At 33.7% G+C, this 21712-nt stretch overlaps 1 protein-coding gene across 2 annotated transcripts in view; it reads right to left on the reverse strand.

The window, feature by feature from the left end:
* The window catches only part of LOC106054424 (MAM and LDL-receptor class A domain-containing protein 1-like), a 72267-nt gene that overhangs the window by 17882 nt on the left and 32673 nt on the right, over nucleotides 1-21712 (reverse strand). For both annotated transcript variants that reach the window (XM_056044468.1, XM_056044469.1), the window contains exons 44-71: nucleotides 21286-21370; nucleotides 15263-15382; nucleotides 15017-15166; nucleotides 14788-14903; nucleotides 14511-14675; nucleotides 14316-14409; nucleotides 13994-14143; nucleotides 12788-12925; nucleotides 12557-12688; nucleotides 11096-11235; nucleotides 10431-10539; nucleotides 9315-9536; nucleotides 8795-8967; nucleotides 8595-8685; nucleotides 8350-8490; nucleotides 6574-6830; nucleotides 5775-6006; nucleotides 5479-5601; nucleotides 4550-4686; nucleotides 4278-4416; nucleotides 4027-4173; nucleotides 3728-3889; nucleotides 3530-3627; nucleotides 3235-3328; nucleotides 2593-2733; nucleotides 2007-2263; nucleotides 1506-1704; nucleotides 707-939 (exon numbers count right to left, since the gene is read on the reverse strand). In XM_056044468.1, coding sequence (XP_055900443.1) covers nucleotides 707-939; nucleotides 1506-1704; nucleotides 2007-2263; nucleotides 2593-2733; nucleotides 3235-3328; nucleotides 3530-3627; nucleotides 3728-3889; nucleotides 4027-4173; nucleotides 4278-4416; nucleotides 4550-4686; nucleotides 5479-5601; nucleotides 5775-6006; nucleotides 6574-6830; nucleotides 8350-8490; nucleotides 8595-8685; nucleotides 8795-8967; nucleotides 9315-9536; nucleotides 10431-10539; nucleotides 11096-11235; nucleotides 12557-12688; nucleotides 12788-12925; nucleotides 13994-14143; nucleotides 14316-14409; nucleotides 14511-14675; nucleotides 14788-14903; nucleotides 15017-15166; nucleotides 15263-15382; nucleotides 21286-21370 — 4245 coding nt within the window. The remainder of the gene's footprint in view (nucleotides 1-706; nucleotides 940-1505; nucleotides 1705-2006; nucleotides 2264-2592; nucleotides 2734-3234; nucleotides 3329-3529; nucleotides 3628-3727; nucleotides 3890-4026; nucleotides 4174-4277; nucleotides 4417-4549; nucleotides 4687-5478; nucleotides 5602-5774; nucleotides 6007-6573; nucleotides 6831-8349; nucleotides 8491-8594; nucleotides 8686-8794; nucleotides 8968-9314; nucleotides 9537-10430; nucleotides 10540-11095; nucleotides 11236-12556; nucleotides 12689-12787; nucleotides 12926-13993; nucleotides 14144-14315; nucleotides 14410-14510; nucleotides 14676-14787; nucleotides 14904-15016; nucleotides 15167-15262; nucleotides 15383-21285; nucleotides 21371-21712) is intronic.

Consider the following 21712-nt stretch of genomic DNA (forward strand, 5'->3'; position numbering starts at 1 on the left):
CAGTGTTGTGACATTTCATGTAACCAATTCCCTCTACTCTTCTTGGTCAGCAGCTGCCCTTAGCAGAATACCAAGAGAGAGCCAGAACATTCTTTTTCTTTTTTTTTCTCAAGTTAATGGCAAATAGAACAACAGTTAAGCTGACTTCTCTGTCAAAAAGGTCAACTGAGGCCAAGGGAAGTTTTTCCTGGGGGAGCCATTCACCAGGGTTAAACAAACCTTTCTTTCTTCCTCACCATGTGCATATACTCAGTACTGTGATAGCCCACAGAAAATTATGTGTTTGATTTCCTATCAGCCAATCCATTTCCACCAGGGCTTCAGCCTAAGGCTGGGAGAGAAGAAATTTCTTTAAAGACAAAAGCTCAATCATCAGCTACCCTTTCTGGCATAGAAAACATTGGACAGCAAATACTTTCAAAAGAAACAACCTGAAAATCTTTTATAAAGATTAAAGCATATACATTTGAGATCATAAGAAAAGCTAAGAATATGCAAGCAACACAAAAAAATAAAAACTTAAAAATATCATTCCCCACAAATGCAGTCACAGCTGAGTGTCTGTAGCCATGTATTGTACGCATCCTTTATTTTAATGCTTAATGACAATTCCATATTTTTTTTTTCTGAGAATTTTTTTAAAGTCTTTAGAACATACACACACAAACTTAACCATTTACCATAAATATAGACAAAATCGCCTTACTTGTGCTAATCTCCAGTCAGGATTTGGAGGAGCTGTCAGTGTATAGAGATTTTGGTAGTTACTGCTTCCAGAGATATTGGTGTCCACATAGACTACTAATGTACCACCATTGATCTGGTTTAACTTGGAGTAGAAGCTAAAGCAAGAGGCTGGAGTTGGTGGTAGAACTTGGCTAAGTAGTCTGGCTTTTTGTCCCATTGTTTTCTTGGTGCCATCCAACATCATAACATGACCTAATCAGTGTCATTAAGTAACCCAAAGATTATCATAGAATGACCTAAACATTGTCATAAAGTAAACCAAAGGTTATCATAGAATGGCCTAAAGATTGTTGTAGAGTAACCCAACCCAAAAAATTATCATAGAAGGGCTTCAAATAGTTATAGAGTAACCTAACTCAAAGATAATCATAGAAAGGCCTAAAAGTTGTTAAAGAGTAACCCAACCCAAAGATTATCATAGAATGACCTAATGATTGTTATAGAGTAACCCAAGGATATCAGATAATGGGCTGATTATTATCATAAAATGACCTAATGATTATTCACTATTACAAAATATAAATACAATGAGCGTAAAAAACATGTGTAATATTAGTATGTTAAAAAAAGTTCCTTTCAAAGCCTAGTGGAGGTTATGTCTAGCAACAGGTCATACTAAATTAATCTTGTTTCTGTAACAAAATGACTAACAAATGGTGAACAGCTTGGCTACCAAAGTCTTGATTGTATAATGTATTTTAAGAATAACACCATGATTTGGTAGAAAAAAATATAGTTACATTTTTCACAGAACTCACCATTCTGTGTTTGAAGTGTATGATCAAATCCTGTATGTACCTCCCAATCAAAGTCATCTCCAGTTGGTGTATTAAAAAAAAGGCATGGACCATCTTCAAAGTCACAAGTGGCTGCTGGCTTACAAGGTCCAGGTTTGAAAGATATATCATCTATAGCCATGTCACTTGTCAAGCCTCCTAAGACACCTTCAAACACAAGCTGGAAATACATTTATATACACACTGACTGATTCTAAAGCAGGACAGTGATCATAATGTTGTTTAATATTGTTTACCCAAAGAAAATCTACCGCCAAGAACAGATGCAAATGATGAAATAGATCTTTTAAATCTCCAGCTGGCAACAGCTTTATCTGTGCCAAAATATATAGTCTGAATGCCTCAAAAATTCTGCCCTTGTCCTTAGGCTTCAGACTATGTCTTATTATTATTAATGCTTTTAAGACAGTCTAATTCATATGAATTATTTAATGTCTGCAAACAACTTCTAAGATAGCAAACCTGAAAGTTGACTGGATTGCTTAATGTGACCTGTGCTGGAAGCCAATCAATTAGTAGTTGACCACTAGTCGACCACACAAGACTGGACAATCCACTCAAACTTTTGAGATAAATGTTTAAAGTTCCCATAGTTTGACCAAACATATTATAATAGAAGGTCAGGCACTGTGCACTTGTAGGCATCATGGTAGGGCTAATCAGTCTGGCTTTCTCACCTCTATTATGTGGTGGTGCAGAGCTTGTATACAGATAAAAACCTTGGAACATAAACAAACATTTCTTTTGAAAATGTACATTTTTATATAGAATATGGTAGAGAGGTATACAAATGAGCTCAACAGTTTTCATATACTAATTTGTGTTTCTAAAGAGCTTTTTGTAATAGTTTTATAAGCTAATAACAAAGCATTGCAATTTTCTTTTATGCTAATCAAAAGATCAATTTCTAATATATTATAGCTTGCTGTAAATTTATGTTTTAGGTTAACTTTATTTAAACTAAGTTAAAAAATTTAGTAAAAGACTGCTTAAAATTATTTAAGCGTTCGTAAAAAATGTTCATGTGTTAAGAGGCATATCCTCTCACCTAGCGGTGTTCCATATGTATGATCTTGTGTAGGTCCGGTGTTATTATCAGGAGTGGGACCCTGAGTTCTTATCCAGTCAAAGTCATCCGTTGAATCTTGTGTGTACCCACAAAGGTCATAGGACTCAAAATCACACTGACCTACATAAGATAAAAGTAATTTTTCTTAACTTAATCTAGTCAACATGCTACAAAAGAGTTTTTATCATGTAGTAATGGTTATTAATTTCAATAAAGCTTTCGACAAGAGTATGGCATGGGGCACTCTGGGTGACAATGAAAAAGTACAACATAAATAAAAACATAATAAAAGTAATCCTGAACTTCTACAAGGAGGCCACTAGTGTGGTGTACTTCAACAATAACATTGAGGACTGGTTTAAAACCACAGTTGGACAGGGCTGCCTACTCTCACCTACTCTTTTCAATTTAAATATCTTCCTTGAAAGGATAATGCAAGAGGGCTATGAAAGTACCTGTAAGCGTTGGAGGAAGAAGAATTACTAACTTGCGCTTTGCTGATGACATAGCTGGCTAAGCAGGGACAGAACAAGCTGACTTGGTGATGTGCATAGACAAGACATATGGTATGGAAATAAATGCCAAAAAACTCACATTATGACAAATTAATTTCACACATACCTCCATATTCTATACAATATCCATCAGTAACAGTAATATCATCCAGTGCCATATCTCCCATGTAACCAGCAGTTAGAACGCCTTCAAAGACCAACTGTAAATTAAATAGATTCAATGTTTACAGATCTCATAGAAATGGAAAAAGTATTTAAAGTGGACTATACAACATTTTTAAAAAGTACTTATGCTAAATAAATGAGTGCCTTTTTTATATCAAAATATCACCACATTCTTAATGAATAAAAGTCTATCTTCTCCACAGGACAATTAAGTTTACAAAAAAAAAGCCACTGACCTGTATCTGTCCACCATATTCTAAAATATGCACAAAACCAAGTTTCCAGGATTGACCTTGTTCACCAACTCTTTTCCATAAAACTGGTCCAAGTTCTCCTGCCAAAAAAATGTTTGTTAAGCAAATGTTTACATTGGTAGATCTATAATTTTAGACTGATCACATTAACTTTTACAGAGATAGATAGAATACACTTACCATCTTGTTTGGCATACAGGTTTAGAGTGCCACTATCACTTCCATACATATTATACCAAAATCTCACACATAATCCTGCAGGTTGCAATGTAATAACATCGCTATAAATTCTTGCAGTATCATTTGTCTGTCTACCAGAACTTTCAGTATATATATAATAACCTAAAGAGAACAATGAACACTGAATAACAACTTTGGAATATGCATCAGGGAAGTACAGTAAAAAAAAAATATTGTTAAAGTTACAAAAAACACATGAGATACTGCTTATATTTTTCACATTTTTATCTTGTAATCACCTTGCCCCGAGGTGTGATCTCCATTGGGTCCAGTGTTATAAGAGTCTGTCATTCCCTTGTGGACTGTCCAGTCAAATTTATCTGTTGTATCCTGGTGCCATGAACAGATATTATTTGCATCAAAGTTACAATCCCACTGGCTTGGAGCTATCATTGAATATAAAGTAACAAATAATATTTTTACAGCATATACATTCAACTAAAATATATTATAAACAATGAACTTTTAAAATATTAACTACAGATCATACCATTAGTCACTGCGGAGGCACCAGTAACATCTGTTGGTGATGGTGTCGTGAGGTTGACACAGGGGCCATCACTGATCAACAAATCATCTATAGCAATGTCTCCTAGGTAACCACTGCCTTGTTCACCAACAAATATGATCTTCAGTGCAAGGATTTAGGGGAACATAAATAAAGAGATGATCTGAGATAATAAGCTAAGAAAATGGTAACAGTAACAGAGTTCAATATTGGTAAAAGTACATACAAATAGAATGTTAGTGACCTGGACTGACCTGATAATCTACAGGACTAGACAAAGCTAACTGTACTGGTTTCCACTCTGCTCCCTGATTACCAGTAAGTTGCCAAATAGAGAGAGCAGAAGATACATTGTTGGACTGGCTCAGATACACTCTCAATGTTCCAACATCTAAAAAAGGCATATATATGTTTATATGTCATGGACTAGACACATTTTATTATCTCATCTATAGTTTAGTATCTCTATTAGTAAACATTTATCTCTACAGACATAATCTCAATGGACTGCAAAGTGGACAATAATCTAAACTCAACAAGATATATATGTCTATATCTACAGGAGAACATAAACTAAGCTTTTTACATCACATCCTTGTCTCAAAAGGTCTCACAGACACTTGAGTTTCAAGAAAGTATTTCAAAAATGAGTAAACATCTAGAAATGGAGTTGAGTTCACACATTATATGAATAGTTTCATTTGGCTTAAAGCTATTTGTGCAATTTCAATCCCTGATTCTATTGGACCAGTTATTCCTATTGGATTTTTAATTAAAGTGTTCAGAATTTTCATTCTTGTTTTTGGTTTATTCATTTTGAAGTCAAGTTACATTACATGAGGATACAGAACTGCTGAAATTTATTTAACAACTAAAAAAAAAACCACTCTCGACCTCCATATTTTAACTTGACATAAAACATATATATATATATATACTCTGCATGTTCCATATTTCAACTTGACATAATATTTATATACTCTACATGTTCCATATTTCAACTTGACATAATATGTATATATACTCCACATGTTCTATATTTTAACTTGACATAATATATATATATATACTCTACTTGTTCCAAAATCTATTTTAAAAATATAAATGAAAGAAACTAATAATGTAATAACATGATGTTATAGCTAGGTACTCAGCAGGGTCTAGTATGTCAATGACTACCAACCTGAACCATACATGTAATACCAGAATGTAAGGCAGGAAGCCCTAGTAGCTGGAATAATATCTGTGATCAGCCAAGCTTTATCACCAAGCCTCTGATTGCTGGATTCAGTGTACATGTAATAGCCTAAAATGCAAGACCAACCACACATTTTAAACAAAAATGGAAATGATTTTTTTGTCAATCTATCATGAAATGAATTTCAGAGAGCTTTAATATAAAACTAAAATTATGTTTAATTGTATTGACAAAGATACAACACTATATACGATGCAGCTTTACGATGTGCAACACCATACCTTGGCCAGAGTTTGTTGTGTGATCTGCTGGTGGTCCTGTGTTGGATGTGGAGGTTGAACCTGCATTTCTCAGCCAGTCAAATTTGTCATTACCATAACTGTTATACATGCCACACATGTCATATTCAAAGTCACAACTACCAATGTGAGGACAGGCCCCGTCCACTAGCCTTATGTCATCTAAACCTATATCACCTTGATAACCTGTGCCTATTACACCTTCAAAAATAACCTGAAATTGTACAATATTGACCAAGCATTTGATATGTTGATTGTAAGACAATCAAGTAGGAAATAAGAGTTTGTCCTATAATTGTTCATATGAAATTCTTAGTTAACCATGTCACAATTCCAAGTTACCTCTTAATAATTAGGTTGTTGTGTTTTTAAGTGTACATATAAGGATTTAAGATTGCATCCATTAATTCTAAATAAGATTTGTTTAAATCTGTTGTTTTGTTAATGTTAAATAAGCATACATTTATAAATAAGACAGTGTTAGGTGAAACTTAAAAAAATTTTTTTAAAAACATTTAAGAACTACACAACCAATATGAAAGTACAGATTAAAGAAGAAGAATTTTAGAAAATGTTAACATAGAAGAAATGTATTTTCTGTCTCATGATTCTCAAAGGGGGGTGTAATTTCTACACCTAAAGAGAATAGCTTTTACATGAGAACAAGTTATTGAAAGAAAATAATAAAACAACATAACATTTTTTTTAGTGCCAAGAAGTGAAGCTAACAGAGTCCAAGGAAAGATGTTTTACAACAGAATGTAACCAAATAGTTACTGACATGGAATGTGCCTAGACTGCCATCAATTGTAGCTCTTCCTTGAGACCAGAAATCCCCTAGCTGACCACTTCTAGTCCAGATAGTTACATCTTTGAATTGTGTCCTAGCAATAACATTTAGAGTACCTATGTTTGCACCATACATGTGAAACCAGAAGTAAACACAGTGAGAGAGACCATAAGCTGCAATCTCAGGTCCAAGCAACTGAGCATTATCCCCACTAGTTCTTCCTAATGGACCAATGTGCAAGTAGTTCCCTAAGGAAAAAGAACAATGGAAAGAAACAATTAACCTTCATTTTATTAAACTGAATGACTTATAGATCCTGTTATTCTTATTGGATTATTATATAAAGTGTTCAGTATTTTATCTTATAAATTACGGGTGTTCCATCAAAATAGAAGATACTTATGTTTTTTGAGTATTCATGTGTTCATCTAGTCATGCATGTTAATTAGAGACTTAAATTCTGATAAATCATAGGTCTTCCTGGCTGATTCAGGCAACAATACTATGCTCTAATGCTTTTAAGTATAAATAGCTAGTTCATTAAATGTCAATAAGCTATAAATCAATGGACAGAATGGACAAGTTTTCAATTTGAAGACCTTAGCTTAGAATCCTCATGAACATAGTTATAAAATTATGCACAATTGAATACCATTGTAAGTAAGTAAGGAAACAAAAAATCAATATTGACAAAATATTTTTTCAAATAAATTAATTAACATCGACTTAAGTAAGCCTTTTTCAGAGGCATGCAAAATATAAGAAATATTTAGGTTATGATCAGATTAAAATGAAATAAAGGTAAATATTTAGTTTTCAAAGTATAAAACATATGTACAATATGCATAATGAAAGTAGTAACCAAAATCAAAAGGACAGTAAATGTTTTTGAGCTATAAATGCAAAATACTTTTAAAATTAGTTATAGCTAGCTTAAGGCGGATTTTTTAAATAAGGTGGCAAATAAAATAACCAATAATGGAAGTGCTGCGAAAAGTGGAGTGCAATGACATCTGTGCTGTTGTGACTTGTTGGTCAGTTCATAGAGTGCCACAAGGTCAACTTTCACAAGACATTTTGAAATGGTGATCTAATAGGATGTATGCAAACGCAACATGAAGCTCTTCAAAATCAACACTAAGAGTTGGTAAAAAGAGGCACTGGATAGATCCACATGGAGAGCAAGCTCAAACGAAGGGTGCTGGATGGCAGATGGCATACACACCAAAAGTAGAAAGAAGGGTGAAAGTGCAACAGCACCTGGTGATTAAATCTATCAAGGATTGGCCTCTTTAGTTGCAAAGGGGATCATCTCTCAAGACATATAATGTCATAGAACAGTAAGCATTGTCATTTATCTAAAGTTTTACTGACTGAAAAAAGGAGAGAATATATTATCCATTGTTTAAAGACTGCCCAAAAGGTTATTTATAGTGCTAGCATATCAGAATTTATAAATAAATGTTTTTCAAGCAGTGGTGTACCATTCAACCAACACTTAAACAAGATAATTTTATCTGAAAATAGATCATGATTCTAAGACACTTTCAATGCAACACCTGCTCTTGTCAATCTACCTAAATAGAAACTGATTTGATGTGTATTGTCACCATCATCTAAAGTTAATTTTTATGATCTCAGTATAAGATATAAAAAGAAAAATATTTAAGGTTGAATTTTTTTTGTTTTATGGACTAAACTTTATTAATAAGCTAAACTTTCAATAACTTATGGCTGATATAAGAACTTATAAGATTATTTACTAACCATATCCATTATTAGTGGTATGATCTGTAGCTGGTCCAGTACCATTTGAGGCTGTCTTGTTAGCCCATCTTGTCCAGTCAAAAACATCTTTAAATTCTATTTGTGTATACTCACACAGGTCTATTTCAAAATCACACATATCTGCCAAAAGAAAATTCTTAACATTTTTTTATGTCTAACTGCTACAAGAAGCTATTGCTTACTATGTAGATTTTAGACCAAAAATTCAATAATGAGATACAAACCTTGAGGTGAACATGATCCATTTATTAGAGAAATATCATCTAATGCAATGTCACCACCATATCCATGACCCACTGTACCTTCAAAGGAAATCTAAAAATAAGAAATTATAACATGAAACAAACAAAACAATTTGAATAAATGTAAGAGAGACCACTCATAGTGAAGAAACTCAAAGAGATGTGCCATGTTTTTAACTTGCCTGATAGTTTTGAGTAGAAAAAACAGGAGCCTCTCCTTGTCTCCACACATTGCCATGAGAACCTGATCTTGTCCAGATTCGAGAATAGTTAGCACCATTGATAAGGTAGACATTCAGAGTGTCAATATCAGCACCAAACATGTGGTACCAAAACTTCAGGCACATATGGATACCTGCACAACATAAAAACCAAGCATAATCTATTGAGGAAAAGAAAACAACAAACTGGTATTGAAACTTGGAGACACTGTTTAAAGACATCATTGTTAAGTTAGAATAAAACAGAGTGTGGGACTCAAGTCCATTAGCAACCAGGAGTATTTAATTTGATGCAAAAAAGCTTAATCACAAAAAGTATAACATGAGGAAACTGTGAAACTAAATTGTGAAACTAAATTGTGAAACTAAAACATGAAACTAAAACGTGAAACTAAACTGATATCATTAAACTAGGATGCAAAGCTTAAAGCTTCTAAAAGAAGTAATATAATAAAATAAAGTTTTAAAATATGGGACATACTTGTAGGTGCCATGAGTGCAGAAATCAGGACAGCTCTATCTCCAAACTTTTGTGGTGAGGAAGACTCAATGTAAATGTAGTAGTCATGACCTGTGGTGTGGTCACCAGATGGACCAGTGTTTAGAGATGGTGTGGCATGGTTAGTCAGTGTCCAGTCAAAATCATCAGTTCTGGACTCAAAGTAGCCACAGAAATCTCCACCAGTAAATGTACAATCCAGAACTAGCAGATGAATCAGAAAGTTAATTTCATAGAATATTTGTCAGTATTTTTGTGTTATTGTAAATTGTTTATTTTAGAAATAATTAATTAGATTCAAGATGACAACTACACAGGATATCTATTATTTTACAACATGTGAGCCTGCTTGATTTACGTCAAACTGGAAAAATACAAGAGGCTGGAATGTCAATAGGTGTCATTACATAGCCTTACCCATCACAAAAGCAGACTTGAATAGCAACTGTAGTAAAAATAATAAAAACCAAGACGCTATTAAGTTCAACTATTTCTGAACCAATGGTTATGTGTAGACAGCACAATGACCAACTACATTTACTTTGCCCAGCAGAAGTCAGGTTTATAGCTGATGTACTAAGAGACTTCCATCCAATCATAAACTATTTATACAGCTGAGAAGTTAGTCCATTCATGTACTAGTAATCAGATATTACTTACAAATAGGCATTAAAGACCCAGCAAAACACTGATCACAGAATACTTTAACTATAAAAAATATCATACATTCCAATAAAGATAATTATTCTTAGTAGTAGGAACTGTAAAAAAAAATATTTTTCAATGAATTTTTTGCTTGGGTTCAAAATATGTTGTTTTTTTTAAAGCATTAATTAAAATCAGAATAACTAAATAGAACAATTCAAAAACAAGAATAACTTATTATCAAACTATTCAAGGTGAATTTTAGTAGCTTTCTTAAACACAGACCTGCTTAAGGAAAGTGGTCTAACATGTATTAGTTCAAGACAAGTGGAACATTGTAGCATGACTGTAGTGGTTGTACATTTTAGGATCTAAGTATTTATAGAGGCATCTTCAGTTCATTTCTTTCAAGGGATGTGTCATAGATGTACAAGTACAAAACAAAACATTTACCTGTGGGTTTTAAGTTAAATGTTGTGTTGAGTTGACATCCAAGAAATTTTATGTCATCAATAGCTACAGCATAGGAATAACCATTCACTGGAGTGCTTTGGATAAGAACCTGAATCAATACAGACATTTGCTTATATTAATTCATAGAGTTTTTAGAATTAATACAATAAAAGTGGAGATGTTTTTTTTTCTCTCATTCAATTTCATTAGTCTAAAATGTAAGGAAACTGTCAAAATTTGGTTGAAATAGATATAAAACCCACACAAAAGAGCAGAAACTTTTTAGCACCTGAAGTAGTGAAGTATGTCAATAAATGTTAAAAGCAACAAAAACTGCAGGATTTATTGCAACAAAAGACAATGTCAAGGCTTTGTAACTTTTTATTTGAGCTCATGTAAGATTTCTGGTATAGGCACCAGTTGTTTTCCCTTTGCCACTTCTGCCATGGTAACAGTTATGCTGAGCTGTAAAGGCCCAAAATTAGACTGGTTCTCAGAGGCTATGTGAGACACATATCTTTGGAAGCATTTTATAGGTAGTGGAGTGCTTATACTATAAGGTAGTACCAACTAGTTAGGTGAATGCTCCAATGTTGGACTAGTTAAGATGAGACATACATTCTTGTTTAACTAATTATAATGTTAAAACAGAGTACCGGGTATACCTGATAGCCATTTGGAACTTGACCAATGTCTACAGAGTATGTGGTCCAGCTTGAGGATGACAAAGAATTGACAGTCCATAGAGTAGTGGCTCTATTAGTAGCAGTATAAATAGAATTCTGGAGTAGTATGGCCAGGTTACCTAGAAATAGTATTATTGCTTTTTTTTGTATCGTTCCAGACTATTTCATGATCTACATTCTTATCTTATCTTAAATGATACAGACATAACTTCAAAAAAGATGATTACGTCCTATGCGTCATGCATTTAGTCATGCGTATTAACCAATGACATAAATTCTGCCAAGTCGCTGGTTTTCCTGGCTAGCTCAGGCAACCCATTCCATGCTCTAATAGTGCTAGGGAAGAAGGAGCATTTGTAGGCCTACAAATTTGTCCTAGCATATGGGACGAGGAATGTGCCTTTATCTTTGTGTCTTTCAGAGTATTTTATTAATTTTTTTTTTGTATTTGAAGATTATGGTTCAGTGTTTTATGTATAATTGCTACTTTACTTTTAAGTCTTCTATCCTGAAGGCTTTCTAAATTTAGTGATTTTACTAAAGGTGTTACTCTAGTCAAATGTGAATATTTGTTTGTTATGAATCTCACTGCTCTATTTTGTGTCTGTTCCAGTTTCTTAATGTTTTCTTGAGTTGAGTGGTCCCAAACAGAGGATGCATATTCTATTATTGGCCTAACCAAGGTTAAATAACATTTTAATTTTATGTTCTTATTTGATTTATAGACATTTCTTTTAATAAACCCTAATGCTTTGTTTGATTTTTTGATAGTTTCATCAATATGGGGATTCCATGACAGTTTTTTATTTATTATAACACCTAGGTATTTTGCGTTTTTCGTCTGTGTTACTGGTTTACCATGAATAAGATAAGTGGAATTAATTTGTTTTTGTTTTTTCGTTACTCTTAATAGCTGACATTTTTCTGGGTGAAAGACATGCTCCAATTTGATTCCCATTTTTGTAATTCATCTAATTCTCTTAGTAAAATAGTCTTGTTCTATTTCCATGCATTAATATTTTGCATAAAGGTACTTTTCATTTTGGTAAAGCAATGATATATATTTATGGTATCTATGGCCTACATTTATGCTAAAGGTGGTCATTAAAACATAGAAGGGGTCAGCAGCTCAAGGTCATTGCATTCTTAAGTCTTTAAAATAGGTGAAAGAAATACAATTACAGACTTTTTATTTCTTATCTGAATTATTCAAAGTCAACTTATGTTGGAAAGAAAGTGTTGTTGTTTCAGTTTAAATTTGTATCTTCTATAATATCTTTCCTCAAACCTAGGTTATCTATAGTTAATTTCGTTTTGTCTAGTTATTTAAAACTAGGATCTATTAATCATTAAAAAAAAAATACTTTCATAATATTTCAAGTTACAAAACCAATGAATGACCATTGCTTGTAGAATTCCTAATAGTTGTTTCACCTTTACCTGAACCATCACCATTCATGTAATAATTGAAAGTTATCCTGCAGTCAGGTCCAGTTGCTTTTAATTGAGGAGATATCAATAAAGCACCAGTAACAGTCAATCCAGGACCTGGACGTACAGCTACGTAATGACCTAAGAAGTGAATTTTAATTTACAGCATTGATAAAGTGTTTAAATCATTTTAGGTACCAATTAAAATTGACATGAGAAATAAAAAAGAACTGAGCAAACCTTGATTAGTAGCAGGGAATGTTGTGTCTGAGTTAGGTAACAGACCAGTCACAGCTGAAACTGAGACATTCATCCATCTAAATATACCAACACTGTTGTCTGTCCAGCCACATAGATTGCTTTCAAAATTACAGTTTCCTGAACAAAAGAAACAATTATTGGTAACTATAGCTACTGTATTTTAGCTATAAAACAAGCTATAAAACAAGTTAAAATCAAAACATGAAATAGCAACACTACAAGACTATGTGTGGATAATTTCAGTGAAACAGAATCCTGAACCACTACCAAGTACCAAGTAAATTAGCAAAGGGTTCAAATCAAAGATGAAACAGAAACAAATACTATATTACTAACAATTAAAGCCTATCAAAGGACACGTTTTTTAAAGACAAACAAAGGTTTTGATCTTGTATATAGTCAAAAAATATATTTACATAGACCAGTTTTCAGTTACATACAGATACTGCCCAAAGTGAGTTTGTAACTCGGGCCAGTTTTGGTGGCAATAACAAATCCTAAATTGACAGGCAGGTGGTCATTGTCTTGAGATTAAGTGTCAAGAATTATCAATAATTCCATAAAGTCATCCACTACATTTAAATACAAATTTAAACAAATGCACAGCCAAGTTGTTAAGCTAGATATTTGTTATTGGATAGTAATAACCCGAAAATGTCCAAGACTTTTAAACAGAGACAATGCAACAACATCATTATCTTTGTTATATATAAAATGGTATATTAGAGGTTAATGAGTTGGAAACATCCTAGCTGTCTATCTTCTCTTTGTCTCTTATCCTGATATATATATATATATTTATTTATTTATTTATATATACACCCTGGGCTCTCATTGAACATGAGGAGGCGAATGTTGGGACAGGCTCAAAACACAACAAATTGCCAACTCTGATGTATAGCTTCCAAGTATATAAAAATAATGTGTCCAATATTTTTCCAGGGTCTGTCCAAATGGGAGAGGTGTAAAATGGAGGGAGTATTAATGTTCTCTACCTGGAGATGTTAGACATATCTATTTTTTTATATTGTTTGGACTGAATATCCAGTCATCAAAGTCTCAGGCTGAAACCTTGCATGCTAATTAATAAAGAAAGGATGAGCACAGCTGATTTTCATTCTCACAGCTGATTTTCATTCTCACATGAGTTCTTCTCTCACATTTCATCTTGCAATTTGATCTTACCACAATTGACTTCGTCTGATGCATCAATACAATCCAAGACATAATTACAAACGGAACTTTGTGGAATGCATTGGCCATCACCACATCGGAAGTTTGATCCACAAGGTGAAAGTGAAGTGGAGGAAGGAGGAAGTCCAGTAGGTAGAATGTCTAAATAAAACATAAACACAAGTTAGTACAAACAATGTTTGACAAGCAGGAGGAAGTCCAGTAGGTAGAATGTCTAAATAAAACATAAACACAAGTTAGTAAAAACAATGTTTGACAAGCAACAAAGATAATAAATACAAAATATGGAAATTAAAGAAAATAATCTACTTACTATTCACACTTAGCCTGCATCCATCTGTCAATGAAATGTCATCAACAGCAATACCACCAAAATAACTGACACCAACAACAGCTTCAATTATGATCTGAAATTATATGTAGATCAAAGGATTAACAACCAAAATTTAGAAAAATAATTATTTTCTTCTAAAATAAAGCTTCAATGTATTGTACAATTAATATTTACCTGGAAATCAGCAGTCTCTGCGAGGGGTAGATCTTGTCTAATCCACCTGTCACCTTGGTTCAAGCTTCTTGTAAACATTGTTTTCAAAGGTCCATTAGTATTTGTTCGGGTATAAATGTTAAGTTGGCCAATGGTTGATCCATACATGTGATAGAAAAATCTCATCTAAAATAAAAACAAGGGTAATTGTTATATCATTGATCGTTTAATTTGTTTGTTTTATTATCATATAGAATGTAAAACTCTAAAGAATTCATTAATACCACAAATCAATCACCTGACAGGAAGAGGTAGATCTTTTCTTATTTGATGTAGCAGATACTAGGGGACTTAGTAGTCTGGCTCTTTGCCCTGTAACTTTAGGGGATGAAGTGTCAAAGTAGGCATAGTGACCTGAAGTACAAATATAAGAATAGATTTAGAACTAATTCTCAAAAAACATTATTTTCAACAAATTATTTTTTTATAGTTAAAACTTGTTCGATATCATAACATGTAAAACTGACCTCTCACTGTTCCCCTAGTATGATCACGTGTTGGTCCGGCATCTGAAGTCCCTGTTGCTCCTTGGCGTCGAATCCAATCAAAAGAATCTGTTTTATCTTGTATCCAAGCCCCGTAGCTGTACTCAAAATCAGTAAGCAGTGGATAAGCAGCTGGAATCAGTCAATGATATTGAAACATGGTCTTATGATTTCATTTAGGTAGATACATTATTTCTACCAAATATTTATGCACTCATAAGTACTAACCACAATTCTGTTCATCACTGCCATCCCCACAGTCATCAGAAAAGTCACAAACATGGCTGTAGTCTATACATGCCTTTCTTTGGCAAGTAAACTGTCCAGCAGGGCAACTAGCTTGTGGTGCTACAATACAAAATAAATAAATAGCATTTACTGCTGCAGCTAACTGCCTTGCACAAGTATAGTCTATAACAGCACTAAAAGTGCACAACCTATAAATATAGATCTAAGCCAAAGCCTTAGCTGACATTCATTCATCACTAATTTTCCCAAATGGGAGTGCCAAAAAAATACAAAACTTTTAATGTTATTACTTTCTTAGAACAACTAAGCTCTTTATATATTTAAAAGGATCATTAGTCATATTTCCCAAATCAATCTTTTCTTCCATAGGTTTTCAAGAAAACCAATGAATTGGCAGAATTTAAGTCATTAGTTAATATGCATGACTAGATGTATGACGCATAGGACCTAATCATCTTTTTTGAAGTAACGTCTGTATTTTACAAGATAAAAGAAGATAAGAAATACAAATGTTTAATAGTGCAAATGGTTGCTTTTTTTTTTAAAGAAAAGTCTGAATAGCTGTCTTTTTTAAAATACAAACAGTAGCATGTAGACATGTATCTGTGTGTTACATACAAGACAAAAGTTTGTGTATAAAGAGCAGCTAAAGACTTGGATCTAGAAGATGAACCAGAAAAATATCATGGTATAAACACATTTTCCCTAAAGTCTACTGGAATTCACAGGTCAAAATATTTCTGTATGTGAAAAGAAAATGCAGGTCAGTATATTCAAAAAAAAAAAAGGTTCTGGCAAAACATGTGGTTGTAGAAGTGGTGGCATTATATTGCAGGCTGTTCTAGTGAGGGTAAAAGAGAGTCAATACAGAGATGACAGGTATTAGCAACAATTAATTGGTAAAAAAAAGAATTGGAAAGAATTGAGCCTATCAATATATTGCATGGAAGAAGTAAGACTAGGGCTACTAGACTACACTTGCCAAAAGTGTCTGAGTGAGTGAGAATTGTTATGCAGGCCATTTCAATGAAGGAAAGGGATGTCCTACTGAACTTGTTCTGTTGTCACAGATTAATAATAAATTACTGTAGACGTTTCTAATTAATAATGATAATAACGAGACTGTCTTTATCAAGGTAGACATATGTAACTAACTTTTATTTCTGTCTGATTCTTTGCTTTCGCATAAAACATAAACAACAAACAATGACGAAAGATCTTCTAATATTAGCACATCCTTCCTTTTGAAGCTATTATCACATCCTTCCTTTTAAAGTTCTTAATACTTATATTTACAAGGAATTTTGACAACTCGACCACTTCTGGTTGTCTTGACCGGCACAGCAAGTTCTCTAGATGTTGGTTTATAATTGTCTGTTCCGTTTGTTCTAGCAGTTTGCTGTTCATTGTCTTCGTCTGTGTCATAGTACCCAGAGATGTCTTGTTTAAAAACCGTTGATTTCGTCTGTATGTTTTCCCATCATTTGTCTTTATGATGTAAGATCTGGGTGATGGATGTTTTTTTTAATGACGACTGCTTTCTGCCATGTTTGTCCTAGACGAACTCTCACCTTCTCCCCGACAGAGTAGTCTTTAGGTAACCTTGCTTTTGAATCGTATTTCACTTTGCTTTTCCTCTGTCGTTCGTTGAGTAATGTCTCTGCATTTTCAGCTACCGATGGTTTCAATAGTTTGGAATCAGTTGGAATGATGTCCCTGAGTCTTCTACTAATCAGCAGTTGTGATGGCAAATAAAGCAGTCCGCTTATTGGGGTATTTCTATACTCGAGCATAGCGAGATATGGATCTTTCCCACTTTTGTATGCTTTGTTAAATATCTGCTTTATGATACCAACATACACCTCACTTTGTCCATTTGATTGAGGGTACCTGGGACTTGATGTTGTTATCTTGAAACCCCAATCAGAAGCAAACTCGCTATATTGATAGCTATTGAATGGCATATTGTCGCTCACTATTTCTTCTGGTATGCAATGTCTAGCAAAAATACCTTTCATTGCCCTGATAACACATTATGCTGTTTTGTTCTCCAGTCGTTTTATTTCAGGGTATTTAGAGAAATAGTCCACAACAAGCAAATAGTCATTGTTTCGCCATTCAAACAAATCTGTCGCAATCTTTTTCCATGGTCTGTCTGGTACAGCATGAGGTAGCAATTTTTCCTTCACATTATTTCTTTTGAATGTTGCACATGTTGCGCATTTCATTATTGTCGAAAAAATATCTTTGGACAATCCTGGCCAAAACACACTCTGTTTTGCCTTGGATCTGGTTTTCTCAAGACCAAAATGACCTATGTGCAACTTGTCGAGAATTTCATTTCTCATACTTGAAGGAATTATAATTCTGTTCTCATAAAACAATATTCCATTCTCTTCATGAATACTATCTTTAAATGACCAATACACTTTCACTGTTTCATGAACTTGAGTTTTTATCTTTGGCCAACCTTCTCTGACATAATTAATTACAAGTTTTAATTTAGCATTAGATTCAGTTTTCCTTCTAATTTCAATAATCTTCTGATCACTTCCCGGAAACTGTGCTGTTGCGCTATGAATTCTCATAACCATGTCATCATTTGAATTTGATTGTTCTTGACCATTAATGTACGCACGCGATAACGTATCAGCTATTTGCATTTTTGAACCTGGAGTGTAAGTTACTGTTAATTGATATCTCAACAGTCTTAACATCATCAACTGAAGTCTTGGTGAAATGTTATGTAAAGGCTTAGTCACAATAGTTTGCAAAGGTTTGTGATCTGATTGTACAGTCACAGTTCTTCCAAAAATATAATGGTGAAAATGTTCAGCTGCAAACACTATAGCTAACATTTCCTTTTCTATTTGTGCATATCTGCACTCTGTTTCTGTCAATGATCTTGACGTATACGCAACTGGTTTGTCTTTTTGCATTAAACATGCTCCCAACCCTTTAGAAGAAGCGTCACACTGAATAGTAACTGGCTTTTCAGGGTTAAACAATTGCAGAACTGGAGCTTCACTAAGTGTTTTTTTTTATTAGTTGGAAAGCATTTTCTTGCTCTGCATTCCACTGCCACAATACATCTTTCTTTAGCAATTCACGCAATGGACTGGTAATTGTTGACATGTTTGGAATGAAACTTGACAGAAAGTTCAACATCCCTAGCAGTTTTTGAATTCCTGTTTGATCTGTTGGTGCTGGCATCTCCATTATTGCTTTGATTTTAGCTGGATCTGGACGAATACCATCTGCTCCAATTTGTCTTCCGAGATAATTAACACCAGAAAGTTTATATTGTATCTTGTTCTTGTTGAACTTTACATTGTTCTTTCTAGCTCTCTCCAGAACATTTCAAAAATTTGATCATGTTCTTTTTCATCTATTGCTGCAATCAGCATGTCATCTGACATGATATGTACACCTGGGATGTCTCTGAATACTTGATAAGCACGTTTCTGTAATACTTCACTAGCTGAGGATATACCAAAAGGCATTCTCACGAATCTGTATCTTCCAAACGGAGTATTGAATGTACATAAATAAGAGCTAGGTTCATCCAACTCAACTTGCCAATATGCATCCTTTTGATCAAGTATACTAAACACTTTTGCTGCTCCCAGTGAACTATTGATTTGATCAAATGTTGGTATAGTGAAATGTTCTCTCATTATATATTTGTTCAGTTCTCGGGGATCTAAACACAACCTCAAAGAATTATCTTTCTTCTTTGCTATAACCAAGTTATGAACCCATTCTGTTGGTTCATCAACTTCTGTGATCACTCCATCTTGTTGCATTTGTGTGAGTTTTCTTTTTAATTCTTCATAGAGTGATGGTGCAACTCTGCGCGCACATTGAATAACTGGTTTTGCATCTGACGCCAGTTTAATGTGATGCTTCATTTTGTAAGTACCGAGTCCTTCGAATACTTGATTATATTTTTTCATCAACACTCGTGGAACTTCATTTTGTTGCTTGACATTGTGTACTTCGACATTTCTCTTTGCCTCAATTAGTTTTAAAGCAATAGATGTCTTCAGACCTAGTATAGGATTTATACTTTTCTTGGTCACGTACAGATCATCTTTAACTTCTACATCGCCCACTTTAAATGTTCTAATGCTTCATCCCCCAATGCTCGTAGGGTAGTATTTGAATTCTTTAACTGAGTATCAGTTTCTAAATTGTTCCACGTTGACTCTGATATCACATTAGCTTGTGCTTCTGTGTCAATCTTCATTTTGACTATTTTTCCCATAATATTGACATCAACCATCCAAACTTTGACATTGTTGTCAGTACCAATTGCCTCAAACCACAACTCATTTACTTGGCTTGACTGACTTTCATCTTCCAGTAAATCAACAGCTTTGAAGTGTTTCGAACGACATTTTACAGCGAAATGATTTCTCTTTTTACATTTTAGGCATGTCTGTCTGAATGCTGGGCAATTGTATTTTCCATGAGATCCACCACAAGATCTGCAATCTCTAATGATACTTGTTACATGATTCTTTGCCATATTTTCCTGTGAGGTTTTGACTGGCTTTCTATCTTCTGTCTTCTTTAATTTATTAGCAGCATCCACATGTAGTCCTTTCATATCTATCATTTGGTTCTGGGTATGCTCGTCAGCACGAATTATGCTTGCTGCTTTCTCTAAAGTTAAGTCTACATCTCTCAGAAGTCTCTCTCTCACTTGATCCGACTGTATGCCACATACCAATTGATCTCTGATGAGTTCATCTCGAAGGTTGTCAAACTTGCATTCTTTTGCCAAATTCTTTAACTCAGTATAATACTGTTCAAACGTTTCTCCGTCTTTCTGCTTTCTTGAAAAGAATTTAAATCTGTCATACACAGTGTTGGACTTAGGCAAGAAATGATTCTGAAACCTTTCAATTACTTTGTCTACAGTCTCATCTTCAAATACTTGAAAAGTATTGTAGATGTCTCGAGCGGGTTCACCGATCAGGTGTAACAATAAAGCTTTCTTCACTGGCTCGGGCTTCGATTTTTTTTTCAGTGGCGATCATAAACAGTTCAAAACTTTGTCTCCATTTTTTCCATCTTTCAGATAGATTACCGTCTAGTGACAACGGTTTAGGAGGATCGAATAATTCCATTATTCGTACAGATTCTAGATTCTATGTCTAGATCTAACAACATGAACTAACGACACCACAAATAAAATGTACTTTTAGCAATTTAGAAACCACTAGATCTAAATCTACCTGTTACCAGCACTTTAAAGCAATGTGACACCAGATTTGACACCTAATCTAACACCAAATCTGACACCATGTTCTGTTGTCACAGATTAATAATAAATTACTGTAGACGTTTCTAATTAATAATGATAATAACGAGACTGTCTTTATCAAGGTAGACATATGTAACTAACTTTTATTTCCGTCCGATTCTTTGCTTTCGCATAAAACATAAACAACAAACAATGACATAATATCTTCTAATATTAGCACAGAACTGTTACATAGAAGAAAAAAAACAAGACTCAGAGCTACTAGAATTCACTGATCAAAGTGAGTGTGAACGATATAAATTATAATGGAAGTCATTCCATTGAAAGATAAAAAGAAAGTTGGCAAAAGAATTTCTACATGTTTACTTTTCATTTAGAGACCTTTTGTCCCCATTATACTGTTTCACTAAAGCCTTGATTGTGCTTATCAAATCTTTTATTTCTTTCCCATTCACCACCTCCATTTTTTTTTCATCTCCCATCACATTTGCTTCTTTGTCCCCATTATCTGCCATATCCCACTGTCTTTGTCCCCTCTTTTGAACACCTTTATTCAAATCAACTTCATTCTCATCTTTTCAAACCTTTCCATCTCCTTTTCAAACCTTTCTGCCCCCCCTTGCCCACATCTCCAAATCTTTTCTGATATATATATATATATATATGGGGCACAGTGGCTGAGTGGTTTGAAAGGGAAACTTTACTCTTTTTGACAGGTAAATTTACTTACCTGGATATTCACAGTTTATAAAAGTTATGTCATCAATAGCAATATCTCCATTGACACTAAATAGTCTGGTAGCACGAAATACAACCTTTGAAGATATTTTTACAAAAATAATTTAAGTAATAAAGTATTTATTCTAAAAAACAACCTAACAATATTGATTCATTTTTTTTTTCTAATATCCTGTTTTCTGTGCAGCAAGTTACTAACCCATGAGACAAGATGAGTATCCTAAATCCATGAGACAAGATGAGTATCCTATTTGAACTTACTACCAACTTCCCACAAATACTTGCTGTCTTCTAATTTCTTTGGTTAGTTTTGATTTTTACAAGTAAGTTTACTTGAAAGAATAATGACAGTGATAATAAAAATGATTGTTGCTTAATGCATAAAAAATGCGGTCATTACTACTAAATGATTGTGAATC

This window comes from Biomphalaria glabrata, chromosome 10 (assembly GCF_947242115.1).
Source record: "Biomphalaria glabrata chromosome 10, xgBioGlab47.1, whole genome shotgun sequence".
Lineage (NCBI taxonomy): Eukaryota > Metazoa > Mollusca > Gastropoda > Planorbidae > Biomphalaria > Biomphalaria glabrata.